This window comes from Cimex lectularius, unplaced genomic scaffold (assembly GCF_000648675.2).
Source record: "Cimex lectularius strain Harlan isolate CLEC.00 unplaced genomic scaffold, Clec_2.1 scaffold81, whole genome shotgun sequence".
In the NCBI taxonomy this organism is placed as follows: Eukaryota; Metazoa; Arthropoda; class Insecta; order Hemiptera; family Cimicidae; genus Cimex; species Cimex lectularius.
In genome coordinates, this window is record NW_019392692.1 from 1,596,725 (window position 1) to 1,611,211 (window position 14,487).

Consider the following 14,487-nt stretch of genomic DNA (forward strand, 5'->3'; position numbering starts at 1 on the left):
ATTTATCTATCAGAATGTTCGTATATTCTAAATTGATGATGACAAACTTTTAAACATTTATGAAATAAGTGTAAAAATTATTGGATGATTAAGTGCAAATATATAATTGCACAGCATTTTAAAAAACGGTTCAATGATTTTGGGGGTTGTAAAACAATTAAACGAGATTAGGATAAGTAAGATAAATAAAAAATATAAATAATTCAATGGCCCTATTTGTAAACCCAAAGACTAATAACAAAACTTTAACCATTGTTAACATTCTACCATATATTGCATTTTTCAAATTTGTGAATTTTCTCATTCATATATGAATTCAAATTATAACTAAACTTTTGTAAATAGTAAATTTAAAAGTGTGCGACTATTTTTAGAAAAAAATATAACAAATGGTGTTAGTTTTAGCACGGTAGCTCCTAACATAACATATTATGCTCAGGTTCCTCTCCAATAAATAATTTTTCCTTATTGAAGACGTTAATAAAAAAGGTGATTTTTATCAAGTAATTTGCTGCAAATTGAGTGTCTTGTAAGAAAGCACTACAATACTTTTTCCCTCGTAACGTATGTCACTTAAGGGACACAGTACGTTTTATATCATTAACAATTGTGTTTTAATTATAATATAAAAACTATAATATAGCCTATATTATAACTGACATAAGGATATATAATATAAAAACATATAAAATTCGTTATATATTTTTTAACAAGTGTATAAATAAAAGAAATTTCATCGTTGGTGTTTTGAAGATTTACTTTTTTAACAAACAAAAAATGTAGAAATTCTAAAATGTCATTAAGCTAAATAATTTTTTTAATGTTTAATACATTTTATCACATAGTGTAGAACAAATAAATGAATCTTAACGAATTGAATTGGTTTTCAAGTTTCGCTGTACTAATCTCTTAACCCTTATTTTTTCTTCCTAACTAATAATTCCAACCAAAAAATTATAATAAAAATAATAATAACTACACACTAACGTCCTCCCTTGCACATGCACATGCACATATATGCAATAAATTAGTGATATATCTGATACTTAAAAAAGTAAAGGCTACATAAATAAAATATTTCTGTTCTCTATTAACATTCTTGGTTTCTATTACATTTTAATCTGGATAAAAATAAATTATTTGGCTATCTCTAGGCTACGATTCACTTACGATCATTTTTTTTAGGGTTTGAAAATTTTAATACTAACAGAAAAAAATATATTTAATAATGTTTTAGTGTGTTGCATGTAGCATGTTGTTTTAGGAAGCATGGTGGAAGCTGGGTAAGTTTGCACGAGCATCTACAAATCAACATTTGTTGATCAAATTTAAAAAAAAAAACCTCAAACTTATTATTAATGGATGGGCATTATGACTGAATTAAATGTAACAAATGATTGAATTGTTAACGTCTGTTTCTTGCGCAAGCGTGTATTAGTTATGATTGTATTGATTTTTGTGGTCAATAATAAGATATTTGAGAATGGAGTGGATCAATGCATAATTTTCCATAACATAACGATCATTTTTGTTTAGCCAATTTATACAAATGCTTTAATTAACTTGATTTATTTGTTCCAATTGCAATTATTAAATTTATTTTAAATTAACCTTATATTTCTTGTTGCATTATTTATAAACAAGATTTAAACCTTCTCTTCTAATGTTTTAATATTCTTTTGTTCTTCAACTAATTGATGCATACAACTGATTTTAGTAATAATTTTTTCTGAGCGAATTTGTTGTATTATGCAAATTGCTTCGTGCCTATTTTCCTACATTATAAAATAATACTTAGACCAACAATAATTAATAATCTCAATATTTGTTAGCTTAACATAAAACAATTGTACACATGTGCCCATCTCAACACTGATAATTTATGTTTTCCCCAGACTTCTCATTGCATAATAAACCATTCAAACAATCCACTAAGTTATCAACCATTTCATGTTACATATCATTGGTTAGCAATGAGAAAGCAAGCAATTGTTACTATAGAACTAATTACCATATTAAAAAATCACTTAAAAGTAGAATTTGTATTGTACTTAATTGATTTGTTCTAAAACCTTCAAGTTAGAATAGAATTTTCTTTGATCCTACTATGATAGCTAATAGTAATACAATGTCATGTACAGTGCAACATTTAAAATTAACTCTTGTCATTAGTATTGAGTGTTATACATATTGACAAAAACTGTTTAGTAACTTACATTAATGTAAAAGGCAACTGTTTTTTAAATTAGGACATTGATCACATTTTATCACAATGTTATTGTTTGAAATAATAAAACAATTACACTTACCAAATTACCAGCTGCAGAAGACACAGTACAAGGAGAAAAACACGTTAAAACAACACATATAAAAGTTCAGTAAGTTGCATTATTTATTACACTTGATGATCTTCAAAAGCTGTCTTCATGTAACGTAACATGTACATTTTAAACTAAATATGCTTACATTGAAAAAATATGGAATTATGTTTATGCTTCTATTAAAATGAGAGGGTGAGACTAAGATATGAACTTCAATACCGACATTTGGAATAAAACAATTCATATATAATTTTATCTGTTTACAGCCAGTACGTGAACTTAATCCTGATCATTCTATCGGTAGTTTAACAAAAGACTACAAATTCTCCAGTGCCCCAATTCTGGATATCGGTGATTGGGATGATAGGTGAGTCGAATATATAACTAGATAATTTAATACATCGGCCTTTTACATTTATTTATTTTGACTCTGTAAAGCTTTGGAAATTATTTCAATATAAAGTTTAATACACAAATAAATAGATGAATAAAAGAAAAATGTTTCAGTTTGTTTTAGCATCCCTTGATGGGATTTCAATGTCTTTGTGTTGTTGGTTTTTTCCAATTTTTGCAGAGAATTTTTTTTTTTAAATCGTATAACATTAAATTTGTATTTCTACTTTTATCAAGTTTCTTCTTGTCACTGGCTTGTCGTTTAGTCTTCTAATGGCATATCACATCCTCCTCATCCCAGTTTATTTCCTTGGGCTGATATACTGGGAAGTACAATAACTTATAAAAATTGATGGACCTCCTCTTATATTTGCCAAAATTATGTCAGTTTACTAGGGTGTGGGTAATTTTGTGGCCGTTTCCCTCTCTTATAAATATCTCCCTACATCTTTAGAAAAATTTTAGCACAAAAAGGCTACTGTGTATTGTTCTAAGAATAGTTTGTAACAAATTCTATTAATCTGAATGGTTTTTACAGTTATACCATAGATGAAGATAATTCAAAGGGTAATGAGATATTAAATGGCCATTACGACAAAAAAGAAGATTTCAATCATGAATCGAAAACCCTCTCACGTAAATAATACATATTAATTTATTACTTTTTTATTTATATACTAACATATTATTATTGTTTTAGAATCTGTTATTCAGAAATTTAGAAAAAACTTCACAATCAAGTTTACTAAAAAAGGGGGACATGGGAAAGATGATCAGGACACAGATGATGTAGAAAATGAACAGGTAAATTCTTCGCCTACACCTTACAATCATAAAGAAGAAACATCAGTGGAACGATTCAGGTAAAACTTCAGAGGTGTTTGACTAAATATAACAAAGGGTTTAAATTCCCAATGATTTAGATTTGGGCCGTTAGTGTGGAGGAGTAGCAAGGAAAGAAAAAGGAATAAAAATGTAGGAAGATCTTCTAAATGCAACAGTGGTGATAGTGGGATCCAAGTAGAAACTAATAGTATAGTTGGAGCGATAGAAGATTCATCTGAATCACACGATACGGATAATGCTACCGAAGAGATAGAGAGCCCGCCAATCGTACGGCGTAGAGGAGTGAAAGGGCTCTCATGTGATATTAAGCTTTCTAGACCAAATTCCGATGTCAGTAATAAGTTTCTTATAGAGAGAATGAAGGTAAATTATTAATTTTTAAAATGTTTGTTACTTAACGATAGTTAATTTATTTAGAAGTTTGAAAATTATGGTTTTAGTGTTGAAGATTTAGCAGTTCTCTAGACTACACCCACTTTTTTAAGTACATATTTACAATATTTATTTAATTTTTATTAATTATTAAAATCACTATCCCAACTACATACAAAAAGTTTTACATTAATGCAGGCATAGAAATATTTCACATTTAACAATTTGAGTTATCAGATTAACCACTTGGTTTTATCACAGTATTCACTAGAAGATAAATTGCTACTTAATTATTTAATAAATATCATTATAATTTAAAATAAATTATTATCACACTATATCGCACATGTATTTACACTATATACACATGTCTTCTAGCGTACGTGGCTCAGGTGTGTTGCCTTTTTTCCTCCTAGTATGAAGTGGACAGCACCTTTGACTTTACCAAGTCTGGATTATAACTTGTTGAATCGTTCATGAAGTGTCTTTTTTTATATTCAGGAGTTGTAGTTCTTTGTGTATCTGCTTGTTCCTCACGTACTACTCAACATTTATTGCCATTCACGCTATTTGGCTTTGTAATACTTGCAGCTGCTTTATTTTGGATGAATACGCTGCTCCCCATATTTCGCACCCATAAAAGACCAAGGGAAGGGTCTTATGATAGATATATAAATTAGTGTTTGGGCCTTACCTTGGATTTGTGGTTTATAATAGAATATAACATATCCTTCGGTCACCATTTTATTTATGTGGTAGTTTCAGGATAAGCTTCTGTCCAGATGAATTCCTAGGTACTTCACAGAGCTGTCAGGAGGATTCCACGAGATTCCTTTCCGACCAGTCACATGTCATCGCAGAGTAAAGATTTTTGCTTCTCATTTTGAAGGGTTTATCTCATTTCCATTTATCAAAATAGTTTGGTATATCCTCTAAATCATTCTGAACTGCTTTCTGAGTCTTTGAGGCATAAATAACTGTGCATGTCTGCATAGACTCACACGTCACCCGATCATTAACGGTCACTAATCTCTACATATAGACCGCTATGTTTTACAACTGGAGAAGGAAGGTCATACATCTACAATTATGTTTAACCATATCACTTTAACACAGAGGTTTCTGTATTTTGTGCATTATTAAATTGTAGTTAGTTATGTGAGATTTAATAAGTGGCTTGATAATCACTGTCTGCGCTTTCTCATCAATTTTGCGTAAAGACCTGACTTACAAAAACTAACACAGAGCATGATCCCTGAACATGGCAAAATGCTAAAAAGTATCTTTCATACAAACTGAAAACGGGCAGATCAGGATGAACGAAGATGATTAAGCTAGTACATAGTTTAATTTGTCAAAAAATTTCCTCACAATTCATAGTAATCGGTATTTAATATGATATGTGAGTTTGTAATAAGTGGTTACTGCATTTTATAAGCCTCGATCAAATTATTTTTGGCAAAAGTTGACAGTTGAGAATGTTTGGGAATTAGTGGCAATTGTGTTTCATAAGTACATTGTCATCTGAAATCATATAGGCAATAAATAATTTTTATGATGAATGACTACCTATTTTGTAAGCCTCCAATCATAGTATTTATGCCAAAACTAGATACTTGTGATTGTTTAGAAATGAGTAGCAGTTGTATTTTAAAACTTAACTGTCATCTGAACTCATATAGGCAATAATGAGTTTATAATAAGTGGCTCCTGTATTTTATAAGGCCCCAACCAATTTATTTTTTATTTGTTTCAAAACTGAACACTTGAGAATGCTTAGAAACTAGTGGCAGTTGTATTTCATAAGTACACTGTAATCTGAACCCATATACGCAATAAATAAGTTTTATCATAAGTGACTACTAGTAATTTATAAACCTCCAATCATTTTTGCTAAGATTGGATACTTGTGATTGTTTGGAAATGAGTAAGTTCTTCTTAATTCATAAGTAAACTGCCTCTGAACCATATAGGCAAACACTAATTTAGCTCATTTTTCAAGCGTTCATGGGGCTGGGGGGTATCGTGACTCGTCTTTGCCGTGCTAGTGGTTTTCGGTTTGAATCTCAGCAGATCCCTTGAACTTGAATTTAAAAATTATACAGAAAATCATTTTGTAAAGTGGTTCTGAGCCTAGTTAAGCTATACTGTATGATAAGAAATACTTTTTTTACTGTTCAACTGACAGTTGTACGTGCTGCATCTGTGGTTCAAGCACTTTACACTTATCCATCAGTTTGAATCAATGAAGATATGCTTGATTTCACAATTGTCTTACAAGAGTAGCTAAAATTATATTTGACTCATACTTTTCATTACACACACAATTACAAACAAAACAAAAATACTGGAATTATTCATAACATAATACTATAAATTAATGTGTCATCAAATATAATTTACTCTTTACCTGATTATACAAATTTATTTAAGTTACCCTGATATCAATAATGCTTAACAGTAGTAAAAATAAGCTTATAATACATGATAATAAACCTGATAATTCAATTATAGGCTGAATTAGATTTGCGAAAGCATTCACACATTAGAATAAGAAGGACGTATTCTGATTTTGGTGGTCAGAAAATGTACAACTGGGAAATGAAACATGGTTACAGGAAAACTCATCAATCTCCTCTTCGTAATAAACCATGTCGTGCTAACAGTATTAGCAATAGTAGTAATGGCAGCAATAATAGTAGAATGTGAGTAATGCAATATTTATTATTAGATTGTTAATGATAAACAATTAAAATCAGTGGGGAGGCATGATTATATTATTCATCTTTACCTTTCATTGTATTTAGCTGGAAAAGGCCTTACCACAAAAGTGTAACATTGAGGAGATCAATTAGTCAACCCATAGGTTTAAACGATTATAGCTCTCCTGCTAGCATAAGAAAGTTTGTTACTGGAACAAGTCCAAGAATATTAAGTGAAGATGAGAGATGTGGAGGGACTTCTGATGATGATATTATGTCAGACTCAGAATCTTCTGTTACTTCAGCGACAGGCAAAAAAAAATCATTCGAACAGGTTTGTAAATTGTTTCTCAATTTAAACAAAAAGGTATATTTATTTGTTGAAAAAGTTGTTAAAATATGCTCAAAATAAGGTCATGGAAGATGATTGGTTGATTCTGGCTGAAGCAGTTTGGGATCATGTTGCAATGGAGCCGGAAGAATTACCTTTTCGTGCTGGAGATGTTATTGAAGTGATGGACACTTCAGATCAAGATTGGTGGTGGGGAGCTAATGGTGAAATGTTAGGTTGGTTTCCGTCTGCATTCGTTCGTGTAAGTCCCGCTGTTTTTTTCCCCATACCTTCGTTAATTGTGTGTACAATAAAATTTTAAAAAATTGGATCATTCCAGCTCAGGGTTAGTCAGGAAGACACGGTCGAAGATTGTTTGGCAGCTGTTGCTGCAGGAAAAGCGTCTCACACCTTGAGAAGAAAAGCGAGTGTGTCTCTGTTGTCAAATGATCAAGTTAGATCGAGAGTTCTCACTGAATTAATTTATACAGAAAGAGATCTTGTAAAAACTCTCAGAGATATTAAAGAGGTAAGTTCTGATTACAAATCACCTTAGACCAGTTAAAAATTGGATATTAAATAATAATGGCAATGGGGCGAGGTGGCCACAACTGTTAAGTCATTGACACTGTAAGGTAAAGGTCCTGGGTTCAAATTCATACTTACAAATGGTCTTTTTTTTTCATTTTCAAAAACACTATCACCTCAGGGTTTGATTTAACAAAAAAAAAAAGTTGTGTTTTTTTATTTTATGTATATATACCCTGATAGGCAAAAAATTCCACCCACTTGTAATTTAACTTGATTTGTATATATTAATCAAAGTTTTGAGTTTTTTAACGTTTAATAATTGAGTCTGTCTAAAAAAAGTTTTAAACAAAGTAAATTGCTAAAAATAAAAAAAAAGACAGATAACATTTGTTTTAATTAGATTTTTAATTAATATTTCAATATCGCGTATTTCCTCCTCTTAATTACATCTTGAAGACACCATCTAGAAATCATAGAACAAATCTACACTCATCTGTAAAAAGTTCAGCAGACCAATCATCCAAAGACGAATGGCTCTGTTGTCGAGCAAATGTGAGCCTTGCAACTCTGTGTGTTCTGGTCAATTCTGATCCTCTTACAGGGGAAAAGCCATCAGTCCATACTGATTTAATCTTCTTTCGAGCCGTGCATTCAGAAATTTGGACACCTCGAACTTCCCAGAGCTGATGAATCACTTGAACTACAGTTCAACAAGGAGCCGGTTTTGCAAAATTCTCAAAGTCAAAAAACAGTGGTTCTGTTATCCTAGGGCGTACAGAACTGGGCCTTCTATGATAGTACCCAGTTTCTTGAAAACGTCTAACAGCATCTCATAGTTTTGTAGGGAACTACAAAGGCAACAGCCGCATACCGATGGAACATCCATCATCAATAACTGCCTCACCATAATAACAATAACATCCTCAGCACTATGTGACATGTTTAAGTTTAAAAATTGTAATTAAGAAAACAAAGTTAAAAACCAAACAGTTTATTTCACTTTTTTATTTACGTATTTATTTTACTTCAGAATTCAAATGAGAATGAATAAACATTTTAAATTACATAAAAAGTAAACATTGATAAATGCTCTATACTTATTTTGGATTAAGGATTTGTGTGTTATGTCTAATTGATATTCCCAATTTAAAACATAGCATAAACAAATATTTATTGATAAATACAATGAGACAAATTAAGAGCAGAATTTTCTTTTATCATGAAAATGAAGAAAATAATCAATTGGGTGGAATTTTTTGCCTGTTTACATGTATACTTTTTTAATTATTATTTTTACTTTTTTAATACAGGGGTACCTGAATGAATGTCGTAAAAGAACAGATATGTTTTCTGATGACCAGTTGAAAACTATATTTGCTAATTTAGAGGAACTTCTTACATTTCAAGAGAATTTCCTTAGCGATTTGGAAATGAGAGTTAACTGGGACGCTCCTTACAAAAGTTGTATCGCTGATGTTTTCCTAAATCATGTAAATAATTAATTTATATTTTAATTAATGCTGTGAGAAGTTATTTAAACTTTATATTGTTTTAGTGTGAAGGTTTTAAAACTTATTCAGATTACTGTAATGCCCATCCTCTTGCTATAGCAACGTTACAAGATCTTTATAAACACAACGGTTATGAACAATTTTTTGAAGCATGCCGATTAATGCGAGGGCTTATGGAAATACCACTTGACGGTTATCTCTTGACCCCTGTTCAGAGAATTTGTAAATACCCTTTACAATTAGCAGAACTCCTCAAGTACACGAAAATCGACCATGACGACTATAAGAAAATTGAAAACGCCTTAGAAGCAATGAGAGATGTAGCACTTTTGATCAACGAGAGGAAACGGAGAATGGAGAGCTTAGAAAAGATCGCTATTTGGCAAGCAAAAGTTGAAGGATGGGAGGTAATTAATCAAGTAATTAATTGTATTGAGTGGCATTTATCGTATGGTTTATCCTAGGGGGAGGAACTAATTGCAAGAAGCAGTCAGTTGATCCACCAAGGCGAAGCACTAAAAGTAACATCTGGAATGTGGACATCATCCATTAGAATATTTCTTTTTGATCATCAGATGGTTTATTGTAAAAAAGATATGTTAAAAAGAAGCACCTTAATTTATAAAGGAAGGATATGTATGGATACATGTCTTATAGTCAATCTTGCTGATGGGAAAGGTGAATTAACCATTTAAAAATGTACTCGTTAACATTTAGTGACTAAAATTTAATATTTTTTAGATTCGACGACAGGAGCCTCAGTTAGAAATGCTATTAAAGTTTCGCTGCCTTTTGAAAAATCACTAATTTTTTGCCTCAGAACAGCTAAAGAAAAGTCAGAATGGTTAGAGGCATTTGTTCAAGAAAGAAAATTAGTTAAACAGGATTTAGCAGAAGGTATAGATTTTGAACCTGCAGCAAGAAGGTTAGCTAGAGCTGCAGCTTCAAGAGTCACTATAAGCCTTCCACTGAAACGGGAAAGTAAGTACATAAGTAATCCTTAATTAATATTAAATTAATTAAGTACATTTATTTTTTTTTCTATTTGCTGAGCAAACTATTTGCTGAATTCCTTAGAAACATTACCAATAATCTGTTAGATTTTGTGGTCTGATTGATCAAATAACCTCTTTCAGTTAAGTAATCTTTATGTAAGGTATTCGTTGAGATAAAAAAGTCAGTGTCACGAGCGGGATTCGAACCCATGACCTTTGGCTAGATACACTGCTGCTCTACTACTTGAGCTATCGTGACTTCGATCCATTCAGACACCAACTTCCCATCTCAACCTACTTTTTTGAATTTGAAGTCTCAATAGCGCAATGGTAGAGCAGTGGCATATTTAGCCGAAGGTCGTGGGTTCGAATCCCGTTCGTGACACTGACTTTTTTTATCTCAACCAATACCTTACATAAAGATTACTTAATTGAAAGAGGTTATTTTTTTGTCAATCGGACCACGAAATCTAATGTATTTAATAAGCAAAAAAGCAATGTATTTACTAAAGCTCTCTATGGCCATTTCATTTGTCACTGAGAATCAAATAGATCACACGACATTTGAAAAATGGCAAATAGGAGGGAAAATTCAAAATAGGTGGGTTGAGATGGGAAGTTGGTGTCCGAGTGAATTGAAGTCACGATAGCTCAAGTGGTAGAGCAGCGGCATATTTAGCCGAAGGTTGTGGGTTCGAATCCCGCTCGTGACACTGACTTTTATCCCAACCAATACCTTACATAAAGGTTACTTAATTACTAATAATATTTGTTACGTTGAGAGAAAGGATGTTGAGAATATTTATAGAAAATCTGCCATAAAATTGTCATATTAACAACAAATATCAGACATAAAAATATGACTTTTAAATTACAGCATTTACAATTATTTCTAAAAAATAATTAATTATTTCAATTTTCTTCGTTATTGTTGTCCTATTTTTTTTATTTTTTTATGAATATTTTTACACATTTTTGTTAAAGGTCTTTTAAATAATATTACAATTTTTCAATGTTTCATTGAGCCTGTGCCATTTTCAGTTTTTTCAAAAAATAAACATAGTTCGTTAAAATCACTACAGGATCGCTGAAACGTTGAAAAACTAATTTTATTTAAAACATACAAAAAAAATATTTAATTTTCAATTATCAAACTAAAAAGCTAAGTTATCACAAAAATCTGAAGAAAAAAAATAAAAATCTCACAATTACGATCAGTTTGTAAATTGCACAGTTAACTTTCAAGCTTTTTTTAGGGAATTAAGGCACAAAGCATCGTTAATAGCTCATTTATTTATATTTTGGTCATTTACTATCATTTTGACCTGCCTTTCTTCGCTGTTTTGATCTGTCAGATGTGTGTGCCATTCTCACTTAATTAGTATGGAATCAAAAAGCATCTGACCAGATATTGTAGATATATCAAAGTGAACATGGAGCTAAGTAGAACTTTTGAGAATAAGATAAACTAAGGCAATGAACATGCAGACAATGCGTTCAAAAGTCGGGACGGCTCACTATTGCAATCCGACCCACTGACGCTAATTGTACAGTAAAGAATATGGTAAAGGAAAAGTTACAGCATCTGTGGACGACTGGTACGTGGCCCCTTAATCCCTTAGAATCTAATGCAAAGAAGAAGGATCTTAACCCTACTCAAAATTGGCCATTGATAGTCACAGACACTTTGGGCCAAAGCCCACATTGTGTCTGGCATGCAGAGAAATTGCTCATTGTGCCCCATTTAATTGACGGGTGCTCCATATAGGGAGTGAGTAGGAATACCGCTCGATATGAGAATTGTACTCCACCAAAACATTGAAATAAGTGATTCTCACTTTCCACGAGAAGTCATAGGCTCTGTTCATAAGGACACATTTGGGCAGAGCTGAGCCTATATAAATAAATTAAAAATTAGATTAACTTATGCTAAGAGGCATCGGTGGCCACAACGGTTTAGACATTGAGTGCACATCACTGTAAGGTAAAGGTCCCGGGCTTGTATCCAGCAGCTCTGCATTCGAACTCAACACACTTTTTTTCTTTTCTTTTTTACAAAATTACATTTTACAATTATAACATTGGCACCCCAAGGGTTCATATAACCTCATAGTTGAAATACCTTCTAAAAAAAAAAAAAAAAATTAAATTTTAGAATTATGTATTTGTAACATTATTTTTTCTGTGACTGTTTTAGGTAAAGCGTATGTAAGAAGCAATACATCAGGAGCATTACACGGTACAAACGATAGATTAACTAGAACTCATCGGAAGTACTCAATGGGCCGTAAAGTTGGTTCGTGGTTCCATTTCGGTGCCACTAAGAAATTGAGACAACTCGGCAAAGTTGTTTATGATACTTAAAACTAATTCGTTTAATTGTAAAATATAAAAAAAAACTCTAGTCCATAACATTGTTTTTTATGTAAATGTCATTCAGAACAAATTGTTTGTAACTTTTTAAAATGGTGATACATATCAATGTTTTATATAAATGTGTTTCATAACGGGGAATTGTTATCATTCCAAAATTTACTAGAGTAGACTGTGATCTGTAATTTTACAAACCAAAATTCTTATACAAAGTTGTATCAATTTTTTCCACATCTTTGAAGCTGGAATTCTTAGAGTTTTAAATTATAATCAATGTGAATTTTTAAATGTTAAATGCAAATTTAATCTAGAACGTAAGTAGTTGTTTTTTTAAAGTAATTTAGTTAACGGCCCCCATGAATAATGCATGCCAAGTATAAGACTGAGGCATTTTATTATGGAATATAAAGAGATTGTATCTGGAATTTTTCTCTTTCCAAGTTAAAATTTGTAATATTTTAAATGTAAAACAAACTGTTTACAATATAAAAAATAAATATTGAAAAATCAGTAGAATAAAAAATTAAAAGACCATAATTCACAAAAAAATAATAAAAATATCTGTTAACACTTTTATAATATTTATTGAATGTGTGAGGTATTAGAGTTACTGTTGAATTGATTACAATATTACAACGTATATCTTTATTTTAATATGTGAATAATTCTTTGTTGGTTATAATTTCGTTAATACAAACCAACAATGAGAAACTTTGTTAAGTTTAAATTTTATTTACAACAGTTCTGAAAGAATGATTTTTACATTGATAATTTTCTAAATCGTTGAAGTATTAAAGTGCACACATATCAGATTTTTTTCGATAATGTGTCATGTTTTTATGTCATAATTCTACCTGTTTTTTTTTGTTTTGTTTTTTTTAATCCATCATTAATTTAAAAGTCAAAATATGACAAATATAAAAAGTGTATTTATTAATGACTTAGTTAATTTTTAATTTCCTATGTTGATTTTTATCATTTGTTGTTTATTATAAAATACAATTTGGTTTTGTGATCTCAGATAGTTTTCATGTTCAAAAAAATTAAAGTTAATTAATTTTAAAGGGATGACTAAATGTCCATTATCATTATGGTAAAAGTCTAGTATAACGGCTCCAAGTTTTATAGTCATAAGTTTTGACTGGTGCATTTGATATATGCAGACCCCAGGAAATTATTGAAGCTGAGGACCATACCTTATACCTATTTCAGTAGATAGGTACAGTAATAAAGAACTTTTTCATCCAAATCAGCCCTAAGTAAGATCAATTTCAGATTATTTTCCCTTAATTTCTTAAAATTATCAACTCACTAGTCAGTTCTCTTGAATGCCTAACTCTGACTAATAAATCGTCTACTAGACTAGTCTACTATTAAATTGTAAGAAAAAACACTGGGCAGCCGGGGCATCGGTGGCCACAACGGTTTAGGCATTGACAAGGCATTCATCACTAAGGAAAAATACCTACAAATGGGCTTTAAAAAAAAAAAATAAAAAAAAGTTAATATTAACTTCGTAGTTGAAATACTTGTAAGAGAAGCCAGGCAACATATTTCACAAGGTACTATTATTAACCGGCTACTACCAAAATCTATTATTATGGCCGTAACAGTCCTGACAAAACAAAAGAAAAACTCAACTTTGACAGACCCTCATAATCACTTATGATATGATATCAAAGAGATATTCGGAAAAAAGGCAACCCTGTTTCAGTTAGGAGCCCTAATATGGATTACTGATGGATCAAATATAGAACAAGGATTAAACCCTAACAAAACCCCTTTCACTTGTTCCAATTACATTTTAAGCTGAGTTTCCTGCATTCCGATTGTGCAAAGGTAGGTTGGACCAACTAGGCACACAGGAGAGAGTCCTAAATACGATGTTAGAAAAATGGCTCGATAAAAAACTACAATCACAAAGCTGAGAGGTATAAATCTCACAAAAAATGAAGGTAAGTGTTTGCAGCTCAAATTGGAGGAAAACTGTAGGCCTCTAAACCAGCCATTGCCCTATCAACTAATATAACACAAAAAAGGGCAAAGCCATGGACATGCCACATTCTGTAAAGAGAAATCCAAAAACATATCTGTGAATGTGAAGCACTACAC

The 14,487-nt window shown here is 31.2% G+C and overlaps 1 protein-coding gene across 1 annotated transcript in view; it reads left to right on the forward strand.

Annotated features, from left to right (window-relative positions):
* The window catches only part of LOC106660809, a 60,343-nt gene extending 47,469 nt beyond the window's left edge, over positions 1-12,874 (forward strand). Inside the window, exons 9-21 of the mRNA XM_014383756.2 lie at positions 2,588-2,688; positions 3,253-3,350; positions 3,415-3,577; positions 3,638-3,923; positions 6,447-6,637; positions 6,740-6,968; positions 7,048-7,227; positions 7,306-7,494; positions 8,807-8,986; positions 9,052-9,414; positions 9,472-9,685; positions 9,749-9,988; positions 12,200-12,874. Of these exons, the coding sequence (XP_014239242.1) occupies positions 2,588-2,688; positions 3,253-3,350; positions 3,415-3,577; positions 3,638-3,923; positions 6,447-6,637; positions 6,740-6,968; positions 7,048-7,227; positions 7,306-7,494; positions 8,807-8,986; positions 9,052-9,414; positions 9,472-9,685; positions 9,749-9,988; positions 12,200-12,366 (2,601 nt within the window). The 3' untranslated portion in view covers positions 12,367-12,874. The remainder of the gene's footprint in view (positions 1-2,587; positions 2,689-3,252; positions 3,351-3,414; positions 3,578-3,637; positions 3,924-6,446; positions 6,638-6,739; positions 6,969-7,047; positions 7,228-7,305; positions 7,495-8,806; positions 8,987-9,051; positions 9,415-9,471; positions 9,686-9,748; positions 9,989-12,199) is intronic.
* The last annotated feature ends 1,613 nt before the right edge of the window (positions 12,875-14,487 follow it).